This window comes from Saccopteryx bilineata, chromosome 1 (assembly GCF_036850765.1).
Source record: "Saccopteryx bilineata isolate mSacBil1 chromosome 1, mSacBil1_pri_phased_curated, whole genome shotgun sequence".
NCBI lineage: Eukaryota > Metazoa > Chordata > Mammalia > Chiroptera > Emballonuridae > Saccopteryx > Saccopteryx bilineata.
In genome coordinates, this window is record NC_089490.1 from 146,130,726 (window position 1) to 146,154,151 (window position 23,426).

The 23,426-nt window shown below is 39.9% G+C and overlaps 1 protein-coding gene and 1 non-coding gene across 2 annotated transcripts; one reads left to right on the forward strand and one right to left on the reverse strand.

The window, feature by feature from the left end:
* Positions 1 to 11,947: 11,947 nt before the first annotated feature.
* LOC136321597 (U6 spliceosomal RNA) lies at positions 11,948 to 12,055 on the forward strand. The gene has a single exon (XR_010728744.1). It is a non-coding gene; the product is annotated as a U6 spliceosomal RNA (small nuclear RNA).
* A 10,291-nt stretch (positions 12,056 to 22,346) lies between these two features.
* Positions 22,347 to 23,276, reverse strand: LOC136320162 (olfactory receptor 7A17-like). The gene has a single exon (XM_066253327.1). It carries the CDS (start codon positions 23,268 to 23,270, stop codon positions 22,347 to 22,349), a length of 924 nt encoding a protein of 307 aa, XP_066109424.1. The 5' UTR covers positions 23,271 to 23,276.
* Positions 23,277 to 23,426: the final 150 nt, after the last annotated feature.

Genomic DNA, 23,426 nt, shown 5'->3' on the forward strand with positions numbered 1-23,426 from the left:
TGAGGAGGAGCTATTGTCTGAGGAGTATCAGGATGAGCTAGAAATGGAGGGATGTAAATATGAGACCTTGGGGTCTGAGGATGACTCAGGAGATAATGAGAGTGTTGTGGCTATGACTGCCTTAACCTTCATGTCTCCACTGCTCTCTGCTCCTTCTTATGCTCAACCCTCTGCTCCTCTTTACCCTTATCAGGTTGCTCCCAGGGCCTCTAGCTCAGACCCTTGGAGGTCCCCACTCCAACAAGCTTTAGATTGCTATGGACCAAACACGAGTAATTATTAACCCAGAGCCCAAATTGATTATAAACTTAAAGAGCTTTTATTAGCTGGGTGGCAACTGCTAGCTGAGAAACAGCTAACAGTCCCGAGCCTAGGGAGAGAGCAGTATTTAAGGGGATAAACCACAAAGTCATAGCTGTTACAACAGCTATGCACAACATTCTTGACATTTCAGTAGAAAGCATTCTTTGTTCTAAAGCTGTTTACAGTTTTTCCTGTAATTGCTGCAAGGCTAAAGCGTAAAACTATATCCTGCTTCTGTAGGCAAGATTTAAGTCAAGATATCTAGTTGGCCATGCGAACTTTTCCTGGATGTGGACTTTTCCTGGACTCCTGCTCCTTGTGACAGCTCCTAACTGACTGAACTGGGGTTGAGTTGCATTTGCAGGGATTTGGAATGGTGTGGGTGCCAACTTGGACTTAGTAAACATGTTAAGGACACTACTCTTTTATGGATTCTTGCTGTAATGGCCAAGAGTTTGCATAAAAGCCTTAATCACTGTAAAAAAAACCAGAAGACTGGATAAAGAATGTACACTATGGTATACTACTCAGCCATAAAAAATGATGACATCGGATCATTTACAACAAAATGATGGGATCTTGATAACAATGATTCCATACATTGGTGGGTCATAAAAACGAGACCAAGAGACATGGATAAGAGTCTGGTGGTAATGGGGGGGAGGGAAGGAGGGAGAGAGAGGGGGGGAGGAGCACAAAGAAAACTAGATAGAAGGTGACGGAGGACAATCTGACTTTTGGGTGCTGGGTATGCAACATAATTGAATGACAAGATAACCTGGACATGTTTTCTTTAAATATATGTACCCTGATTTATTGATGTCACCCCCCAAACCCTCCCCCCCAAAAAAAGACATCTAGTTGGGTTTGTAAAATTTTTCACTCTAAGCTACTACTACAGGCAAGCTCTGTTTAATGCTTAACTAACTTGTACAGACTATTTTCTACTCTTAAGCAGCTACCAAAAGCAAGTTTAAAGTTCATCTTTATGTCCAACTCTCTATACACAATAATGAGGTCCCATATATAACACTAGGCCCCTATCACAAGATCTGGCTCGAGATATAGGGGATTACATCAGAATATGCACTAATATTGGGCCATAATACATCCAAGGTCTGGGTATTGCTGCAGCTCTTCAGAGGAGGCCTCCAGGACAATACTTTGATAAATGGCAGAACAAACAAAGGAAAGGAGGCCAGGGAAGTACTTCTGCCAGTGAAACTTGTTTCCAATGCAGGGGTTTAGACATGTTGCGAGAAAATTCCCTACTCTCCTCAGATATCACTCTCAGCCTCCCCCTCAAGGGCAGCCAACTCCTAAAGCATCTGACCTCTGCCCACACTGTAGGAGAGGAAAACATTGGGTGAATGAATGTAAATCTAAGTATACTTCTGAAGGTCAGGTGATTCATAGAAATGAACAACGGGGCCCTCCCAGGCCCCATAAAACAGTAGGGGCAATGTCAGTGTTTCCTCGGCCAATTCTGATTTCAGCAGGCCAAACATCATCCAATTATCCCTAGCAATGGCAGGGCAGCTACTCCTAGTTCTCTCTGGATGCTTAGTCTGCCGCTCAGATAAAATTGAAATAGAGGAGAAGTCTCAGCATAGTCAACCTGAACTGCAGTTACAGCAATTATGGAATTTGAGAATGGATAGAAAACTCAAGTATTAGGCAATTATAGTGTGGGTCAAATAAGTTTGCAAATATGATGTATATGTTTGCTCGCTTATAATTTGCATTGGGTAGGGGAGACAGGCTGTAAGCAGGCAGGGTTCTTATAGCCTAAGACTTATCTTTAAGACTAAGCCTTTCCCACCCTTTTATCCTAAGATCTTCTCAACACTAAGCTTTTCTCCACACCCTTGACTATTGCATGATGTGGGATGGTGCACTCTTATGAAGAATCCCATTTATGCCTCAGATAAGTGACTTTGTATCAGACACTTTTTTATTTGTATGTTAGTTTAATGTTTTGATTTCTACACTATAAAATGGGGCAGACCAGGAGCTCTATAGCTTGGTTCCTGAAATTAGCATTGCTCATGAGAGGCAGCCAAGATGGCGGAGTGCTGAGGGAGAAGCTAATTTGTGCAGAGATTGTGTGGAGAGAAGGAGATGGGGAATAGAGGTGAATAAGGCTGGTGAGGTAGAAACCTTTGATTCTAGGATACTCGGATGAGTCAGTGGCTTTGGGAGCCCTGAATAGAAAGGGAAGTGTTTTTTCACTGTGTGTATTTCTTGCCTGCTAGGTGCAAGTTAGGATTAAATGTAATGGCCCATCAGTTCTCGGCTCTGTTGTTTCATACCATCTGTCCAAATCAAATGCAAAACTGCGCGGGCCAGGTGGCTGTGATGGTAGCTGTGGCTACTGGCCTTACATACAGCTTTTCCTGTTATTGTCTGATTTTCTTTAATGTTTTAGCTATAATACTCTAAACTATCATTTGTTTTTTTCCTATTCTTTGCCTGAAAATTAGGCAGAGTACCCCTGGTGGATCTGACTACAAAATTTCCCATGAAACTTCCGAGTAAATTTTCTTGAGGAGATTTTGTTGGTTCCATCCTTTAGTGTGCTTACATCAGAAAATGCCCTGACTGAGATCAGGCAGGCATCTTTCTGGTATGGTTGTGCCCTGAAATCCCAGGTTTTCCTCTGGTTTGTCTGATTCTACTTTCTGTTTAGTTTTTGTCTGATGTTGTCCAAAATGTGTCTGCTTTTAAGGTCTGAATTAAGTTCTTGCATGCAAAAGTTGGAAATGTTGGCTCTTATATTGAAAAAAAAGTTTCATCTCTACATTTCTGCTTAAAAATTGGAACTGTAAGGAACACTCATTTAAATTTAAATAGAATGGAATGTGAATCCTAAAGACTTGCTAATTTGGTTGGTGCTTTGTAAGATGTGCTCTGAGTTGGGAGCCAAATGATAACTCAGGTATTAGGATTAATCAGGTTTATGTGTTATATTGTGTTTCTGTACTGTAAATTGTCTTGTTTATGTGTAAAACTATACTCAGGTCTGTGAAACAAAAGAATTGAGCAGAATTAAGCAAGGTCCTGATAAGTTATTTCAAGAATTTGTCTCGAGCTGCTTCAGGCAGTTGGAAGAATAGTATAAAATGCTAATTCTGCTTTTCAGGCCACTTCCTGCAAAAGGGGCCCCAAGGAAATCTAGAATTTGACTCCTCTGATGCCCTGAAATGGAGTTAACAATACAAGGGTGTAAATTCAGAGGACTCTTAGATAAAGGAGCTGATGTATCTGTTACTGCTGAGCAATATTGGCTTTTTTCTTGGCTCATGCATGAAGCAGTCACAAAGCTAAAAAAGGCTTAGGGAAAAGTAAATTTTTCTAACAAAGCTCTAAGTTTTTTATTTTTACAATGGAAAGATTAAAAAGGTCATACTAGACTTTTTCAGTCTTATGTGCTCTCTAGATGCCTGTTAATTTATGGGATTAAAATATTTTGAAAGGTATGGGAGTGTTACTTGTAAAAGCATTTACTGTATTTTGTCAGAACTGACTTGAGGACAGGTATTTTTTACAATCCTCAGGGTCAAGACATTGTAGACCATGCCCATCAAACAGTTAAAAATCAATTATAAAAAAGTAAAAAAGAGGGAGTCATGCCTTGGAACTCTTGCAGATATTCTTTATCATGCTCCTTTTACTTAAAAATTTTTTTGAATACTGATATACAGGGCCATTCAGCAGCCAAGAGACTCTGAAATCCAACAAGGAAAGCCTTCCCTGAAGTGCAATGGAAGGACCCACTTATAGGAATCTCCTATGGGGCCGAGGATATGTGTGTGTTTTTCTTAGATCTGCTAAGGCTCCTTTGTGGGTTCCTAAACATTTGGTGAGACACCATGAGCCAGGATGAGAGACTCAGTCCACAAGAACAATTGTATAAGGCTTATTTTACTATGCTCTTGTCCCTCTCTCTGTCAAACCTGTTCCACCTATTAAATTCTCTTAGCACATTCCAAACATCTTCCTCCTGCAAATTCCACTGTCTTTCTCTTTTCTCAATCAGCCCCAGATATACAGAAAAAAGCTTTAAAAGGCAGAGGAGAGCCCTCAAACCTTTCAACAAGATCTCCTGAGCATAGCTTTTAAGGTCTATAATGATGGAGAGGAACAGGAGAAGGCAGACAGAGCCCAAAGAGATCAGGCAAAATGCCAGTTCTTGGCAGATGTCCTTAAAGGCTCCACCGCCCCTAAGAGGCCTCATAAGACTCCATCAGGGCCCTGCTTCAAGTGTGAAAAGGAAGGTCATTGGACTAAGCCTGCCTGGCTCTTCAGCCCCCACCAGGGTCATGCCCTCCCTGTGAGAGAAAGGAACACTTAAAGGTAAACTGCTCCTTTGCTCCTCCAAGGGAGGGTTCAGTCTGTTCCAGCCACCTCTGACCTTACCTTGCTCAGCTTGCTAGGACTTGCCTCTTTAGACTAAAGGTGCCCAGGGCTGTTGGCCCCATCTCATGTCACCATTGAGAAGCCCAGGGTAACCATCCAAGTAGCAGGTGGGCTGATCTCACTTTTTTTTTGTATTTTTTTTGAAGTGAGAAGTGGAGAGGCAGAGAGACAAACTCCCTCATGGACTGGGATCCACCAGGCATACCCACTAGGGGGCGATGCTCTGCCCATCTGGGGCATTGCTCTGTTGAAACTGGACTCATTCTAGTGCCTGAGGTGTAGGCCATGGAGCCATCCTCAGTGCCTGGGCCAACTTTTACTCCAGTGGAGCCTTGGCTGCAGGAGGGGAAGAAAGAGATAGAACGTAGAGGAGGAAAGGGGGAAAAGCAGATGGGCACTTCTCCTGTGTGCCCTGGCTGGGAATTGAACCCAGGACTTCCACACACTGGGTTGATGTTCTACTGCTGAGCTAGCCAGACAGGGCCCAATCTCATTTCTTATAGGCACAAGGGCCACTTACTCTGCTTGCCCGAATATTTGGGTCCTGCTCATCCCTTGAAGATCTCTGTTGTGGTGTTGATGGTCCTATTTCCTCAGCACTTGCCATGGATCCACTGCCTTGTCTAATACATTGTGTCTCCTTTGCACACTTTTCTCCTTCTACCTTGATTCCCCATGCCTACTTTAGGCCAGGAACTACTCTCCAAATTCAGAGCCTCTCTCTCTTTTCTCCTCCCATCCTTGGAGTTGGCCTTGTTTCTACTTTTGGCCAGCCATATTTGCCCACTTCTGTTACAAATTTACTCTACCACCCAGCATAGTAAATCTTAAAGTTCTCTTCAACACCCCATGGCTGCAAAACTCCAGGAAAAGACCCCCTGTTTTCATCTCTCCAGGTTAAAGAAAACAGAAGCTCCATCTCCACACATGCTATAGACGGCCCTTTCAGTCTACCTGAATCATTGCCAGAAATCCAGAATTGACATTAAGCTCGAGACAAAATATAAAGAACTTTTCAAACAATAAAAAACTAAAGGAGTTCATCACCACCAAACCAGTATTGCAAGAAATGTTAAAGGGTATTTAAGAAGAAGGAAAAGAAAGATCAATAATAAAATAGGAAAACTATATAATGGCATGAAATATGTATCTATCAACAAGTACATAAAATACAAATGGTTAAATGTTTCAATCAAAAGATATATGGTGGGGCCCTGGCTGGTTGGCTCAGCAGTAGATCATCGGCCCAGTGGGTGGAAGTCCCAGTTTGATTCCTGGCCAGGGCACACAGGAGAAGTGCCCATCTGCTTCTTCACCATTCCCTCTCTCCTTTTCCTCTATATCTCTCTTCCCCTCCTGTAGCCAAGGCTCCATTGAAGCAAAGTTGGCCTAGGAGCTGAAGATGGCTCCATGGCCTCTGCCTCAGGCACTAGAATGGCTTTGATTCAGTGAAACAACACCCCTAGGGGCCAAGCATCACCCCCTGTTGGGCATGCTAGGTGGATCCCAGTAGGGCGCCTGTGGGAACCTGTCTCTCTGCTCTCCCCCTCCCTGCTTCTCACTTCAGGGGGAAAAATAGATATATGGTGGGATTCCAAGATGGCAACAGAGTAAGCAGACATTCCAACTGTCTCCTCCCAAAAACAAATTGGATTACAAATTTATTTAAGAACACTCATCTTGAAAACCCAACTTTGGACTCAACAAAGAAAAGTCTATAACCAAGGATCATGGAAGAAGCTACAACAAGACTGGTGGGAAGAGCAAATATGTTGAAAGGGATTCTCCACTCTCAGGAGCAAGTGGCAGAGGGTCCTGAGGGACTCTCAGAGGAGGTTCCCTCCTGAGAATGAAGAGTCCTCAGCCCCAGGCCAGGTATCCCAGCCTAGAGACCCAAAGCCTAGAAGAAGAGCCCACACAGCCAAAGTTTCTTTCTGTGAGAAAGAGATGGAGCTCTCGGAGATGCAGGCTTTGTCTTATAGGGCCAATAAAGAAAATCTCATTCACAACTACTTACCTGGGACTCCTAGAGGGGAGCAATCAGAGGACTAGAGTTGCGTGAGGGGAGTGTGAAGATGGTGGTCTAAGGAGAGACACTGTGGGGGAAGGCCACAGAACCCCTGTGCTGAGTTATTCTCCAATACCATGGTCACCATCTTTCTTGGGTGGAGCAGTGCCTTCTGAGAGGCATGAGCCTGGGGAAAAGCCAATGCCCTGCTCTGGGGAGTCTTTCCTGCCCCATCCATGGAGACTTAGTTCCTTCTGAGAAGCCAGGAAGCAAAAGGCCCATCAATGACTCAGTTTTCTGACATTGAAGCTGAAGCTTTCTCCTGAACTCTCTCAAATCTATGACTGGTGCTTCTACCTCATGGGAAACTCAGTAGAAACTGTCTTGACTATGGGCAGGCCACACCTCTGGGTCTTAGAGGCCACCCTCATCAGACTTCTAGGGCCACACCCTACTGAGGGCTGTGAAAAGTCTGGACAGACTGATACCTGGGGCCGAGCTACACCCATCACCCTTCCTCATCCCTGAATTGCCATCCTCTAGACTCTACCAGAGGTTTTTTTCAGGGGCAAGCCCAACAAGCAACCAGCAGACAGAAGCTGCAAAAGCCAGGACTCAGAGAACCTTGGTCTTTTAAGCAGACCTTCCCCCAGGTCCAGTGTGGGTAAAAGACAGTCTAAGTGTGCAGCTTGATATTTCCATGTGCACCTGGGCCCAGCAGAGGCAGCCACAAACTTTGGATTGTTTGTAGCTCCAAGAAGGTTGCTAAGGGCCAGTCACAGGCAGTTCCTCCCACTGGTCTTCACCGGGTTCCCTCCAGGAGGCCCAGGGCTGACACATCCAGTGGCCAGCTTCAGAGAGCATCGGTTCAGAACCTAACAACCTTTGCTACTGGAGAATCCTAAGGAAGGGTTCCTCACACCTGGCCCAGCTGAGGTGAGTTCTGCTCTCTGTGATTAGCATCATCATAGTGGCTCCTGTACGTTGGATAGAGTGGAGCTTCAGGGTCAGCTGGGTATCCTGCCCCACTGGGCTAGGTTCCACAGGGGGGAGGGAGAGAGGCTTGGATCATGGACATTTAAGGTGTGGGTCCCTGTACACCTATTGTTGGGTCTGGTCAAGAGGCCTAGCCAACTTCCAGGGGGGCACAGTCAGCCCCAAGAGAGGACTCTCTCAGTCTTCCTTCCTGAGACCAGGGTCTCTCTCACCAGCTGTAAGAACTTCTGCAGAGGGGAGTATCAGCCCCACTTGATCTGAACCTGCTGCTCACCTTGTTAGAAAGAAAAAAAAATTGAGTATCCAGAAATGGCTGAAGGATTAAGCTCTGAAGTTGGGGCCACATTCCCTATACTGAGCTCCTGAACAAGAGACCCCTGAAGTACGGGTTCTAATAACATTGTATTTCCAACCCCAGCTGCTCTAACCCACAAAGCTATCAACCTGTAGAGAGATTGGTTGGGCAAGGCTAGTGGGAGCCCACAGTACAGTCTTTCTACAGAAGACTCTGGGAAGACAAGGCATCTGCAAGAGGAGAAGTGGCAGCTGAAAAGTGGAGACAAATCTTAAAGAACTTGGAGCTTTTACAGAGCTGCTGTTATCTCTAAGCAGGAGGAAGCTGATCCTTATACACAGGTTGGCCCTCCACACTACCCAAGCATAGGAAACACAGACACAAACAGCAAAAAGGGCAGTAGCTGCAGACAGGTAGCCCAAAGCAGGTTAAAAAAACCCAGCTGAAGCCAAAAATATCTAGAACCAACACAATTAGTAGTGGGTGGAAGAAAGCACCAACACTAGACTTAGCTAGATACACAAGCAGCATGCCTAAAGGAGGAGTCTAGCAGGCACCAGATTCTGTGGAGGACAAATAAGCCCAACAGGAAAGACATTGCATGGTATCTAATACAGGGTTGACCCTTAGAGCCAGCCAGCCTGAAGGGATAACCACACCCATAAAAGGACCAACTGCATTCAATACTCACATACAACGAGAGGGAAAATGCTACTTTCAAGAAGTGTTCTTAGAGCCTGACCTGTGGTGGTGCAGTGGATAAAGCGTCGACCTGGAATGCTGAGGTTGCCGGATCAAAACCCTGGGCCTGCCTGGTCAAGGCACATATGGGAGTTGATGCTTCCTGTTCCTCCCCCCTTTCTTTCTCTCTCTCTCTTCTCTAAAATGAATAAATAAAAATTTTAAAAAAAGAAGTGTTCTTAGAGCAAGGAAATCAGGTGGCTTGGAGATCAGTACCACTGAGCCCACCTACCTCATAAGGACAATACAAAAAATTTCAAAGTCAGACAGTGCTACCTAATATACAGACAAAATGAGCAGAAAAAGAAATACTACCCAAATTAATCAACAAGAGAAATTTCCAGGAAAAGAACTAAATGAAATAGAAACAACCAAACTACCAGATGCAGAATTTAAAACAATAATTTTTAGAATGCTCAAGGATCTTAAAGCAAAAATGGATGGTCATAATAAGTACCTAAACAAAGAGATAGCAAGCATTGAAAATGACATTAAAATTATAAAAAAGAACCAGTCAGAAATAACAAATACAAGATCAGAAATAAAGCCTGCATTAGAAGGAATCAACAACAGGCTGGATAAAGCAGAGAAATGAATCACTGATTTAGAGGATAAGATAAACAGAAACACAGAAGCAGAGCAGCAAAATAAAAAGAGGCTCAAAAAGACTGAGGAAACTGTAAGAGACTTCTGTGACAACATGAAGAGAAAGAACATCTGTATCATAGAGTTTCCTGAAGGAGAAGAGAACAATCAAAGGATAGAGAGCCTGTTTGAACAAATCATAGCTTAAAATTTCCCCAAATTGATGAAGAAAAAAGTCACACAAGTTTAAGAAGCACAGAAAGTCCCATTAAAAAGGAACTCAAGGAGGCCTACACCAAGACACATCATAATTAAAATGTCAAAGTTAAGAGACAAAGAAAGAATACTAAAAGATACAAGAGAAAAGCAATTAATTACCTACAGAGGAGCCCCCATAAGGATGACATTTGACTTCTCAACCAAAACACATGAGGCCAGAAGGGATTGGTAAGAAATATTTAAATGATGCAAAACAAGAATCTATAACCAAGACTACTTTATCCAGCAAGGCTATCATTTAAAACTGAAGAAGAAATGAAAAGCTTTCTGACAAAAAAAGACTCAAGGAATTCATTACAACCAAACCAGAACTGCAAGAAATGTTAAGGAGCCTGCTTTAAAAAGAGCAAAGTTAAAAATAAAATTGAGAAAAACAAAATTGTAGATTTAAAGAATAAAATGGCAATAAATAAGTACATGTCAATAATAACCTTAAATGTAAATGGATTAAATACTCCAATCAAAAGACATAGGGTAGCTGCATGAATAAGAAAACAAGACCCATATATATGCTGTCTACAAGAGACCCACCTCAGAACAAAAGATATACATAAACTGAAAGTGAAGGGATGAAAAATGTATTTCATACAAATGGAAATGAAAAAGAAAAGCTGGGGTAGCAATACAAAATACCTTTAAAACAAAGCCTATTTTAAAGGATAAAGAAAGTCACTACATAATGATAAAGGGACCAATTCAACAAGAGGATATAATCATTGTAAATATTTATGCACCTAACATAGGAGCACCTAAATATATAAAGCAGATTTTGATGGACATAAAGGTGAGATCAACAGCAATACTATAATAGTAGGGGATTTTAATACCTCATTAACACTTATGGATACATCCTTTAGACAGAAAATTAACAAAGAAGCAGCAGCAGTAAATAATGCTCTAGATCAGCGGTTCTCAACCTGTGGGTCGCGACCCCAGCGGGGTCACCTAAAGTCACCGGAAAATACATAATGCATATCAGGTATTTACATTCTGAATCTTAACTGTAGCAAAATTACAGTTATGAAGTAGCCACCAAAATTATTTTTTGGTTTGGGGTCACCGCAACATGAGGAACTGCATTGCGGGGTCACGGCATTAGAAAGGTTGAGAACCACTGCTCTAGATCAAATGGATTTAATTGATCTCTTCAAAACCTTTAACCTCAAAGCAGCAGAATATATATATTTTTCAAGAGCACATGGTACATTCTCTAGGATAAACCACATGTTAGGACACAGAACAGGTCTCAATAAATTTAAGGAGATTGAAATCATATGAAGTATATTCTCTGACCACAATAGCATGAAACTAGAAATTAACTACGAGAGAAAAACTGAAAAGCATTAAAACACTTGGAGGTTATATAGCATGTTAGTAAATAAGAAATAGAATAACAATGAGATCAAAGAAGAAATCAAGAATTTTCTTGAAACAAATGAAGATGAACATAGAACTACTCAAAATCTATGGGATATAGCAAAAACAATCCTGAGAGGGAAGGCATACCTTAAGAAATAAGAAAAAAAAATCAAATAACCAAATTAAACCTGCACCTAAAATAACTAGTAAAAGAACAACAAATAAAGCCCAGAGGAAGTAGAAGAAAGGAAATAATAAAGACCAGAGTGGAAATAAATGACATAGAGACTAAAAAAAATACAAAAGATTAATGAAACCAAGAGCTGATTCTTTGAACAGGTAAACAAGATTGATGAACCTTTAACCAGACTCATCAAGAAATAAAAGAGAAAGGAGTCAAATAAATATAATTAGAAATAAAGGTGGAGAAGTAACAAATGACACTGAAAAAATACAAAGTATTGTAAGAAAATACTATGAAGATCTATATGTCAAAAAGTTGGACAACTTAGGCAAAAGGAATAAATTCCTAGAAACATGCAGTCTTCCAAAACTCAACCAGAAAGAAACAGAAAACCTAAACAGACCAATTACAACAAATAAAATTGAAGCAGTTATCAAAAAAGTCCCAGGAAACAAAAATCCTGGACCAGATGGCTTTACTGGTGAATTTTACTAAACATTCAAAGAACTAATACCTATCTTTCTCAAGGTATTTCAAAAAATTTAAGAGGAGGGAAGATGTCCAAGCTCTTTTTATGAGGCAAGCATTGTCTTCATTCTAAAATCAGGTAAAGACCCTACAAAGAAGGAAGCGAACCCTCCTGCACTGCTGGTGGAAATGCAGATTTATGCAGCTACTATGAAAAATAGTATGGTATTTTCTCAAAAAATTAAAAATGGAACTGCCTTTTGACCTAGCTATTCTACTTTTAGAAATATATCCTAAGAATACCAAATCAGTGCTCGCTTCAGCAGCACATATACTAAAAATTGGAATGATACAGAGAAGATTAGCATGGCCCCTGCACAAAGATGACACGCAAATTCGTGAAGCATTCCATATTTTTAGATTAACAGTAGCAAAGGACGATGAAGCGCAGAAACACTCATAAGATAGGGTACTACAATGAATATGGTAGGTACCCTTTTCATTACTTAATGGTAACCACCCTTGAAAAAACATCCACAAAAACACATGACTTAAAAAAGGTAGCAACAGAGGAAAGAAGTATGGAACACAAACAAACAAAAACAAATGATAGAAAAACAAAAGAGAAGAATCAAACAAGATACAAAACTAACAGAAAGCAATTTATAAAATGGCAATAGGGAACCCACAAGTGTCAATAATTACACTAAATGTAAACGGATTAAACTTACCAATAAAAAGACACAGAGTAGCAGAATGGATTAAAAAAGGAAATCCAAGTATATGCTGCCTACAAGAAACACATCTAAGCAACAAGGATAAAAACAAATTCAAAGTGAAAGGCTGGAAAACAATACTCCAAGCAAATAACACCCAAAAAAAGCAGGCGTAGCAATACTCATATCTAATAATGCTGACTACAAGACAGAAAAAGTACTCAGAGACAAAAATGGTCATTTCATAATGATTAAGGGGACACTGAATCAAGAAGACATAACAATTCTTAATATATATGCACCAAAACAAGGAGCACCAAATATATAAGACAGCTACTTATTGACCTAAAAACAAAAACAAACAAAAATACAATCATACTTGGAGACCTCAATACACCGCTGATGGCTCTAGATCAGTCATCCAAACAGAGAATCAATAAAGATATATAGGCCTTAAACAATACACTAGAACACCTGGATATGATAGACATCTACAGGATACTTCATCCCAAAGTGACAGAGTATACATTTTTCTCTAGTGTACATGGAACATTCTCAAGAATTGACCATATGTTGGGCCACAAAGACAATATCAGCAAATTCAGAAAAATTGAAATTGTAACAAGCATATTTTCTGATCATAAAGCCTTGAAACTAGAATTCAACTGCAAAAAAGAGGGGGGGAAACCCACAAAAATGTGGAAACTAAACAACATACTTTTAAAAAATGAATGGGTCAAAGAAGAAATAAGCGTAGAGATAAAAAGATATATACAGACAAATGAAAATGACAATACGACATATCAGAATCTATGGGATGCAGCAAAAGCAGTGATAAGAAGGAAGTTCATATCACTTCAGGCATATATGAACAAACAAGAGAGAGCCCAAGTAAACCACTTAACTTCACACCTTAAGGAACTAGAAAAAGAAGAACAAAGACAACCCAAAACCAGCTGAAGAAAGGAGATAATAAAAATCAGAGCAGAAATAAATGAAATAGAAAACAGAAAAACTATAGAAAAAATCAATAAAACAAGAAGCTGGTTCTTTTAAAAGATCAACAAAATTGACAAACCCTTGGCAAGACCCACCAAGGAAAAAAGGCACAGGACTCAAATAAATAAAATCCAAAATGAAAGAGGAGAAATCACCACAGACATCATAGATATACAAAGAATCATTGTAGAATACTATGAAAAACTATATGCCACCAAATTCAACAATCTAGAAAAAATGGATAAATTCCTAGAACAATACAACCTTCCTAGACTGAGTCATGAAGAAGCAGAAAGCCTAAACAGACCAATTAGCAGGGAGGAAATAGAAAAAACTATTAAAAACCTCCCCAAATATAAAAGTCCAGGCCCAGATGGTTATACTAGTGAATTCTATCAAACATTCAAAGAAGACTTGGTTCCTATTCTACTGAAAGTCTTCCAAAAAATTGAAGAAGAAGCAATACTTCCAAACACATTTTATGAGGCCAACATAACCCTCATACAGAAACCTGGCAAGGACGGCACAAAGAAAGAAAACTACAGACCAATATCTCTAATGAATACAGATGCTAAAATACTAAACAAAATACTGGCAAATTGAATACAACAACATATTAAAAAAATAATACTTCATGATCAAGTGGGATTCATCCCAGAATCTCAAGGATGGTTCAACATACGTAAAACGGTTAACGTAATACACCATATCAACAAAACAAAGAACAAAAACCACATGATCTTATCAATAGATGCAGAAAAGGCTTTCAATAAAATACAACACAATTTTATGTTTAAGACTCTCAACAAAATGGGTATAGAAGGAAAATATCTCAACATGATAAAGGCCATATATGATAAACCATCAGCCAACATCATATTAAATGGCATAAAACTGAGGACTTTCCACCTTAAATCAGGAACAAGACAGGGTTGTCCACTCTCTCCACTCTTATTTAACGTGGTGCTAGAAGTTCTGGCCAGAGCAATCAGACAAGACAAAGAAATAAAAGGCATCCATATCAGAAAAGAAGAAGTAAAGATATCACTTTTTGCTGATGATATGATCCTATACATCGAAAACCTGAAGAACTCCACAAAAAGATTACTAGAAACAATAAACCAATACAGTAAGGTCGCAGGATACAAAATTAACATACAGAAGTCAATAGCCTTTCTATATGCCAACAATGAAACATTTGAGAACGAACTCAAAAGAATAATCCCCTTCACGATTGCAACAAAAAAATAAAATACCTAGGAATAAACATAACAAAGAATGTAAAGGACCTATATAATGAAAACTACAAAGCATTGTTAAGAGAAATAGAAAAAGACACAATGAGATGGAAAAATATTCCTTGTTCTTGGATAGAAAGAATAAATATAATTAAAATGGCCATATTACCCAAAGCAATTTATAAATTTAATGCAATTCCCCATCAAAATTCCTATGACATTTTTTAAAGAAATGGAACAAAAAAATCATCAGATTTATATGGAACTATAAAAATTCCCGAATAGCCAAAGCAATCCTAAGGAAAAAGAATGAAGCTGGGGGCATTACAATACCTGACTTCAAACTATATTATAGGGCCACGATAATCAAAACAGCATGGTATTGGCAGAAAAATAGACACTCACACCAATGGAACAGAATAGAAAGCCCAGAAATAAAACCACATATATATGGTCAAATAATTTTCGATAAAGGGGCCAACAACACACAATGGAGAAAAGAAAGCCTTTTCAACAAATGGTGTTGGGAAAACTTGAAAGCCACATGCAAAAGAATGAAACTCGACTATAGCTTGTCCCCATGTACTAAAATTAATTCAAAATGGATCAAAGACCTAAATATAAGACCTGAAACAATTAAGTAAATAGAAGAAGACATAGGTACTAAACTCATGGTCCTGGGTTTTAAAGAACATTTTATGAACTTGACTCCAAAGGCAAGAGAGGTGAAGGCAAAGATAAATGAATGGGACTACATCAGAATAAAAAGTTTTTGCTCAGCAAGAGAAACTGACATCAAAATAAACAGACAGCCAACTAAATGGGAAATGATATTTTCAAACAACAGCTCAGATAAGGGCCTAATATCCAAAATTTACAAAGAACTCATAAAACTCAACAACAAACAATCCAATAAAAAAATGGGAAGAGGACATGAATAGACACTTCTCCCAGGAAGAAATACAAATGGCCAACAGATATATGAAAAGATGCTCATCTTCATTAGTTATTAGAGAAATGCAAATCAAAACTACAATGAGATACCACCTCACCCCTGTTAGATTAGCTATTATCAACAAGACGGGTAATAGCAAATGTTGGAGAGGCTGCGGAGAAAAGGGAACTCTCATCCACTGTTGGTGGGACTGTAAAGTAGTACAACCATTATGGAGGAAAGTATGGTGGTTCCTCAAAAAACTGCAAATAGAACTACCTTATGACCCAGCAATCCCTCTACTGGGTATATACCCCAAAACCTCAGAAACATTGATACGTAAAGACACATGTATCGCCATGTTCATTGCAGCACTGTTCACAGTGGCCATGACATGGAAACAACTAAAAAGCTCTTCAATAGAAGACTGGATAAAGAAGATGTGGCACATATACACTATGGAATACTACTCGGCCATAAGAAATGATGACTTCGGATCCAGGGCTCCTTTTTACACAGGGGGTCAGTTCACTGTCCCTCAGACGGTTTTGAGGGCCACCACATACAGTGCTCCTCTCACTGACCACCAATGAGAGAGTTGCCCCTTCTGGAAGTGCGGCGGGAGCTGGATAAATGGCCTCAGGGGGCCGCATTGCGGCCCGTGGGGGGTAGTTTGGGGACGCCTGAGTGGGATCTTAATAACATTATACGGAGTGAAATAAGTAAATCAGAAAAAAACAAGAACTACATGTTTCCATACATTGGTGGAACATAAAAACGAGACTAAGAGACATGGACAAGAGTGTGGTGGTTACCAGGGGTGGGGGGAGGGAGGACATGGGAGGGAAGGAGAGAGAGGGTTAGGGGGAGGGGGAGGGGCACAAAGAAAACTAGATAGAGGGTGATGGAAGACAATCTGTCTTTGGGCGAGGGGTATGCAACATAATTGAATGACAAGATAACCTAGGCATGTTTTCTTTGAATATATGTACCCTGATTTATTAATGTCACCCCATTAACATTAATAAATATTTATAAAAAAAAAGAATACCAAATCACTGATTCAAAAGAAGATATGCATGCCTATGTTTATTGCAGCATTGTTTATAATAGCTAAGATCTGGAAACATCCCAAGTGTCCATCAGTGGACGAGTGGACTAAAAAGCTGTGGTACATATACACAATAGAATACTATGCAGCTATGAAAAAGAAGGAAACCTTACCTTTTGCGATGGCATGGATAGAGTTGGAGATTATGATGCTAAGTGAAATAAGCCAGGCAGAGAAAAACAAATATCATATGATCTCACTTATATGAGGAATTTAATGAACAAGGTGAACTGAAGGACAGAATAGAGGCAGAGGCAGAGTCACAGGGAGCAGAGGGACAGCAGGCAAGGGAAGGGAGACGAGGGGATGGGATCAGAGAAGGTGAAGGGATTAGTGAAATTATATATACATAACACATAAATACAGATAACAGGACAGCAAATCCCAGAGGGAAGGGGGAAGTGAGTTAGGGGTATGGAGGTAAAGGGGGGGGTAAAGGGGGATAAAGGGGTGGGTAGAGGGTGTTATATTGAGTGGGACACTTAAACACATGTTAACACAATAAATTAAAATTAATAAAAAATTAAAAATAAATAAAAACAACGGATGTCTGAGAAATCATCACGGCATAGAGGAGCCTAAGGATCAATCATCTCTAAATGTAACATTGTATCCTGGATGGGAGATATTAAATAAAGATGACTGGATATGTAGTTCATAAAAACTCTCTGTAATGTCTTTTTTTTATTTAGAAAATTAACTTTTTACAGGGTGACATTAATAGTAAGAGTATATAAGTTTCAGGTAAATGACATTTACAACAACATGGATGGATGGACCTCTGTAATGTTTTTATAAATCTAAACCTCTTTTAAAAATAGAGACTATTCAGTGGTAGAGCGTTGGCCTGGCATGCAGGAGTCCCGGGTTTGATTCCCGGCCAGGGCTCACAGGAGAAGCGCCCATCTGCTTCTCTGCCCCTCCCCGCTCCTTCCTCTCTGTCTCTCTCTTTCTCTCCCGCAGCCAAGGCTCCATTGGAGCAAAAAGTTGGCCTGGGCACTGAGGATGGCTCCATGGCCTCCGCCTCAGGCGCTGGAATGGCTCTGGTTGCAACAGAGCAATGACCCAGATGGGCAGAGCATCACCCCCTGGTGGGTATGCCGGGTGGATCCCGGTCGGGTGCAAGCGGGAATCTGACTGCCTCCCCGTTTCCAACTTCAGAAAAATACAGAAAAAAAAAAAAATAGACTATTAAAATTAAAAACACAAGTGAAATATGAGTGGAACACCTTGGAAACAGTGAATGCCATGTTTGACTGTGGATTCCACTGCATGCCTTTTGTATGCATTGCCACTGATGGAAGCCTCACATTCTTTACCCATAAAATAGGAGTAATGGTACCAATTTTGTAGAAATGTTGGAATAATTAATTAAAATAATGAATAATAAAATGCTCACTTCTGCCTAGCATTATTCAGTGAATTGTTGGATACACAGTCCCAGCTGCTAACAGATTCATTTCCACCTCTCATCACTACCTACACTGTGCCTTTCCACTACTCATTATCTGTCATGGCTTTGAAGTCAGAAGTTCTGTTTCTCACATCAGCATGGGTAATCTTCCCACACAGTGAACCTGATCATGGACATCACTTGCTATAATCATGTGGTTACTCCACTAATTTCAGAATCAACATAAATGCAATAATAAAACATAAGTTCTCTTATCTGGCTGCTACCTGGCCCAACTCATATTTCACTTTTCATCCGCTGCCCTCATTATTGGTCAGATACTAGAACTATTTTTAATTCCTAAGCACATAATACAGTTGGATTAATCTCTACTTTTACTTCCCTGCTGCTTCTTTTCTTTTATTCACTAGAAGAATTCACTACTGCTTCAAAGCTCAGTACAATTATAAGCTTATCTGTAGCCTTTATTAATGTCTCCAGAAATAATTGACTATTTTTTGATCCACTTTACCAGGATTGTAGTTCCATCTCGGGATATTGCCTTTGTGTATTTGTACATTTCTTCCGCTTAAACTGTATGCCCCTAGAGAGAAGGTACAATGTCTTATTCTGCTCTTCAACCCCAGAACAGTTTCCTGCCTGCCATGCAGTAATTCCTGAATCATCAGTATTTGTTGATCACCTGAAAGGACACAGTGTGGAATGTTAGATGGTTATTTCCATTAATGAAGAAGTTAAGGGAAGCAGTGAAACAAGAGGAAATGCTGTTGAGAGAGGAAGGTCCCATGATTGAGACTTAACACCAGAGGAGACTGATTGAAGACAAAAGATATTTCAGTGTACTCAGAATCTTCCCCCCAAATGAGGGATGCTAACTTGGCAGGGCTCTGTATTAGTACATTTTCTTTTCCTTGTTATCATGTTGATGTGCCCAAAGTTACTATGAATAAAAAGAGTTCATGATGCTCTTCCGTGTCCCCTGACACCTGTGAAGATACTATGGAATACCTACATATGATCAGGGGACAGCCTCAGTTCATTAATCTAGTTTCTTCTTTGGATGATGGATGAAGTTGAAAGCTCTGCCTCCAGGAAGGGAAGGCAGATGGAACCACTCATGAGGCCTATGGAAGTTATTGTTAGGTCTGTTCATCACCAGAGATTAGTAAACTAGACTTGAGAGAGTGGCAGAAGCATTTACAGCATCTGTGGCTTTACAGGCTGAATTCCCGTGAGCCTCATTAGTGAAGTATTCATTTGGCTCTCTAACCTTGAGAGATTCCATTCTCATGAGGGAAAAGAGAAAAACAGAAAAACTTGTGTCAACTTGGCCTTTGGGAGTGTGTTTGCAGCTCCATGTATATCTCTTATCTCATTGGGCTCCTTCCTTCTAGGTGTGGCCCATGGCAGGGGTGGGGGGGGAAGGGAACTCCACAACAATTGCTGCTGCCATTTCTGGGGTGTGCTTTCTTCTCCAAGAAGCTCAAGAACATGGTCTTACATCATTCATTGCCACCTTAGCATTTTATGAAAATAATTCTGACCACGTCAACTATGTATGGGTTCACTGCTGTTTCTTCTGTCATGGCTTCCATCTTGATTAATTGATAAGAGGTTCACAATAAAGGGAGAGGCATCTCTGTCAAGAGAGCCTAGGGGAAGAAACTTATAGAATGGTCTCTGGGACTATCTACACCTATTGGGATTAAAAAAAAGATAAAGAGACAAAGGGTGAAACCTTCTAATTTAGTGTGCCAGGTTACAAAATTTCTCGCAACAAATAAGAAACTCAAGCATTGGACTTCTAGTCAAGATGGCAGAGTAGGTAAATAAGTTATTTCTGGGGATATAATGTACAGCATGGTGACTAAAGTCACTAACTAATATTACATATGAAAGTTGTCAAAAGAACAAATCTTAAAAATTCTCATCACAAGAAAAACATTTTTTGTTATTATGTATGGTGATGAATGTTAACTAGACTTATTTGGTGAATCATTATTTTGTACACCTGAAACGAATAAAATGTTAAATGTCAATTATATCTTTAAAAAAACCACACACACATTTATTACCCTTCAGTTCTTAAGGTTAAATGTCCAAAGTATGCCTCATTTTATTAAAAGTCAAGGTGTCTGCAGAGCTGTGCTTTTTCAGGATGCTGTAAAGGATAACTGTTTACCTTTCCCTGGTTCTGGAGGATGTCAAGATTCCTTGACTTGTGTCCCGTTTCTCCATTTTCAAAATCAGCAAAGGTGGGTCAAGTCTTTCTTGTATCACATCTCTCTGCCACTGACTTGCTGGCTCTTTTACACTGAAGAGTCACACTGACTCTTTCACATTTAAGGAAGTGTGATCACATTGGGCCCATGCAGATAATCCTGGATAGTCTCCTGATCAATGGTTAGCTGTTTAGAAACCTCAGTTTCATTTGCAATCTAATTCATGTAACCTAGCATATTCACAATTTCTGGGGGTTAGGATGTGGGCATCTTTGGGAGTTCATTATTCTGCCTCCCATACTATGTGACACAATTTTGACCAAAGACATGTCAATGGTAGTCTGTTAGATGTAATTTTTTTGGAAATTCTGTATTTTTTTAATTTAAAATATGTATTTTTGACTGAATGGATTTTTTTTAATTGAACATATTAGGGTGACACTGGTTAATAAAATTATATAGGTTCCAGGTATACAATTTCACAACACATAAAATTGTATGATACATACACTGTATAATACAGTCACTATATCTGTACACTGTACAATACATACACTGTATGTGTTCACCACCCCAAGTCAAGTCTCCTTCCATCACCATTTATCTGCCCTATACCCTCCTCCACCTTCTCCCACCCACCCTTCCCTGGCAGTCACCACACTGCAGTGTGTGTACATGAGTTTCTTTCTCTATTTTTTCTTTTTTGCTGAATCCCCTCCACCCCTCACCCAGCCCCCCATTCCCTCACTGCTCATATCTGTCAGTCTGCTGTCTATCTATGAGTCTGTCTCTTTTGCTTGTTAGCTTATTTTGTTCATTAGATTCCACATATGAGTGAAATCATATGATACTTGTCTTTCCCTGACTGGCTTATTTCTCTTAGCATAATATTCTAAAGGTTCAAAAATACAGACTCATAATATTGAGCAATACAAGCATAATATTAAGCAAAATATGGCAGGCACAAAAATACACATTGTAAGATTCTATTTACATGAAGTTTAAAATAGGCAAAAAGTAATCTATGCGGTTAGAATTCTGGAGAATGGGGAGAAGTGGTGACTGGAATTAAGCACAAAGGAAGCTACTGTATGTCTAGACATGTTCTACATTTTTGTCTAGGTCACGATTACAAGGGCTATATTTATTTGTGAAAATTCATTAAACATTCGATATGACATTTTCCCTTCTGTTGGTTGCAACTTCAAAAAATGTTTTGAAGAAACACCCTTCTGGCATTCTCCATCAGCATGTTGAATCCTTCTGCATCTGGCAGATTACTGAGATCAGTCAGCTCCCGTCTGGGCAGGAAATGGAACTACTGGTCCCTGCAAAGTACTAAAATAGAGGCTAAAATAGAGATTGTTAGCAAAAATTTTGTTCCTGTTTTTGTTCCAATAGGCTTATTAGCTTTTAGTTAGTACATTTAATTTTGTTAGTGCTATAGAAAATAATGATGAACATGTAAGTGAAAACTGTAGGCTCAGATTTTCCTCTACAATAAAATTATGTAATTGACCTTAGTAGCCACGTGTAGTTTTGTCCATAGGAGTAGTATGATTGATGACTATTCTTTCAGTAAAAAAAATAGAAAAATTACTTGGAATAATATATGTCACAAGAGAATAAATTATGCTAAAGTAATTCATGTTAATCCATGAAATAAATGAGAATTTTTAATTACTACATATGTTACAAATATTGGATTAATTTATGTCAGAATTTCTGGTTCTGAAGCTTTGAACCCTACATTTATATGTGTACGTCTTTTTTTTCATTTTTTTATTTTGAAATTAAATTTACTGGGGTGACATTGATCAATAAGAGTACATAGGTTTCAGGTGAACATCTCTATAGCATTTAAACTGTTGCTAGCATTGTATACCCATCACCCAAAGTCAAGTCATTTTCTGTCATCTTTGTCCCTCTGTATTTCTCTTATTCCCCAACCACTCCTCTGGATAACCATTTCACTTTTATTTATGTCCATTAGTCTCAGTTTTACATCCCACCTATGAGGGATATATTTGTCCATGAGCACTTCTTCAGCCTAGTACAATTTGCCCTTGAAAAGCTTACCTGCCAAGAAATCTTTCCAAAGCCCTCTTTATGTCCTTGTTCCTGAGACTGTAGATGAAGGGGTTCAGCATGGGTGTGACCACGGTGTACATCACCGAGGCTGTTGCACTTGAGTGTGAGCTGTGGGTAGCAGCAGAGCTGAAGTACACTCCTAAGCTCGTACCATAAAATAAGGAGACAGCTGAGAGGTGAGATGCACAGGTAGAAAATGCTTTATACTTCCCCTGAGCTGATGGGATTCTACATAAGGAGGACATTATCTTAGAGTAAGTGTAAAGGATCCCAATAAGGGGACCACCACCCAGCAGCCCAGCTGAAAAATACATCGCCATGTTATTAAGAAAGGTGTCAGAACAGGCAAGTTGGACCACCTGATTGAGTTCACAGAAAAAGTGGGGGATTTCCAAGTCTGAGCAGAAGGGAAGAACCAACGCCATTAAGCTTTGTAACAGAGAATTTAGGACACTTATGACCCAGGACACCAGAACCAGCAGTCCACAGAGCTGAGGGTTCATGATGACCGTGTAGTGCAGGGGGTGACAGATGGCCACAAAGCGGTCATAGGCCATCACAGTCAGGATAAAGTCATCTAAAACTGCAAAGAGCATGAAAAAGTACATCTGGGTGATGCAGCCTTCATAGGTTATGACTCTGCTCTGAGTGTGGATGTTCAGCAGCATCTTCGGGATGGTGGTGGAAGTGAAGCAGATGTCCACCAGGGACAGGTTGCAAAGGAAGAAGTACATGGGCATGTGGAGGTGGGAGTCTGAGCTGACGGCCAGGATGATGAGCAGGTTTCCCAACACAGTGATCAGGTACATGGACAGGAAGAGCCCGAATATGAGGGGCTGCAGTTCTAGTGCCTCTGACAGTCCCAGGAGAAGAAATTCTGAAATTTGTGTATCATTGCTTGGTTCCATGTGTTAGAGGTGACTACAGAAAATAGAAAAAATCAATACCTAATTTTCACATTAGCAAGCATTGGTAACTGAGAATAAAAGCTACATTTATATTTAGAATCAGGAAAATAATTTCCATATTTGGTGTATGATCTGGTTCCCATTAAGGTATCTCTA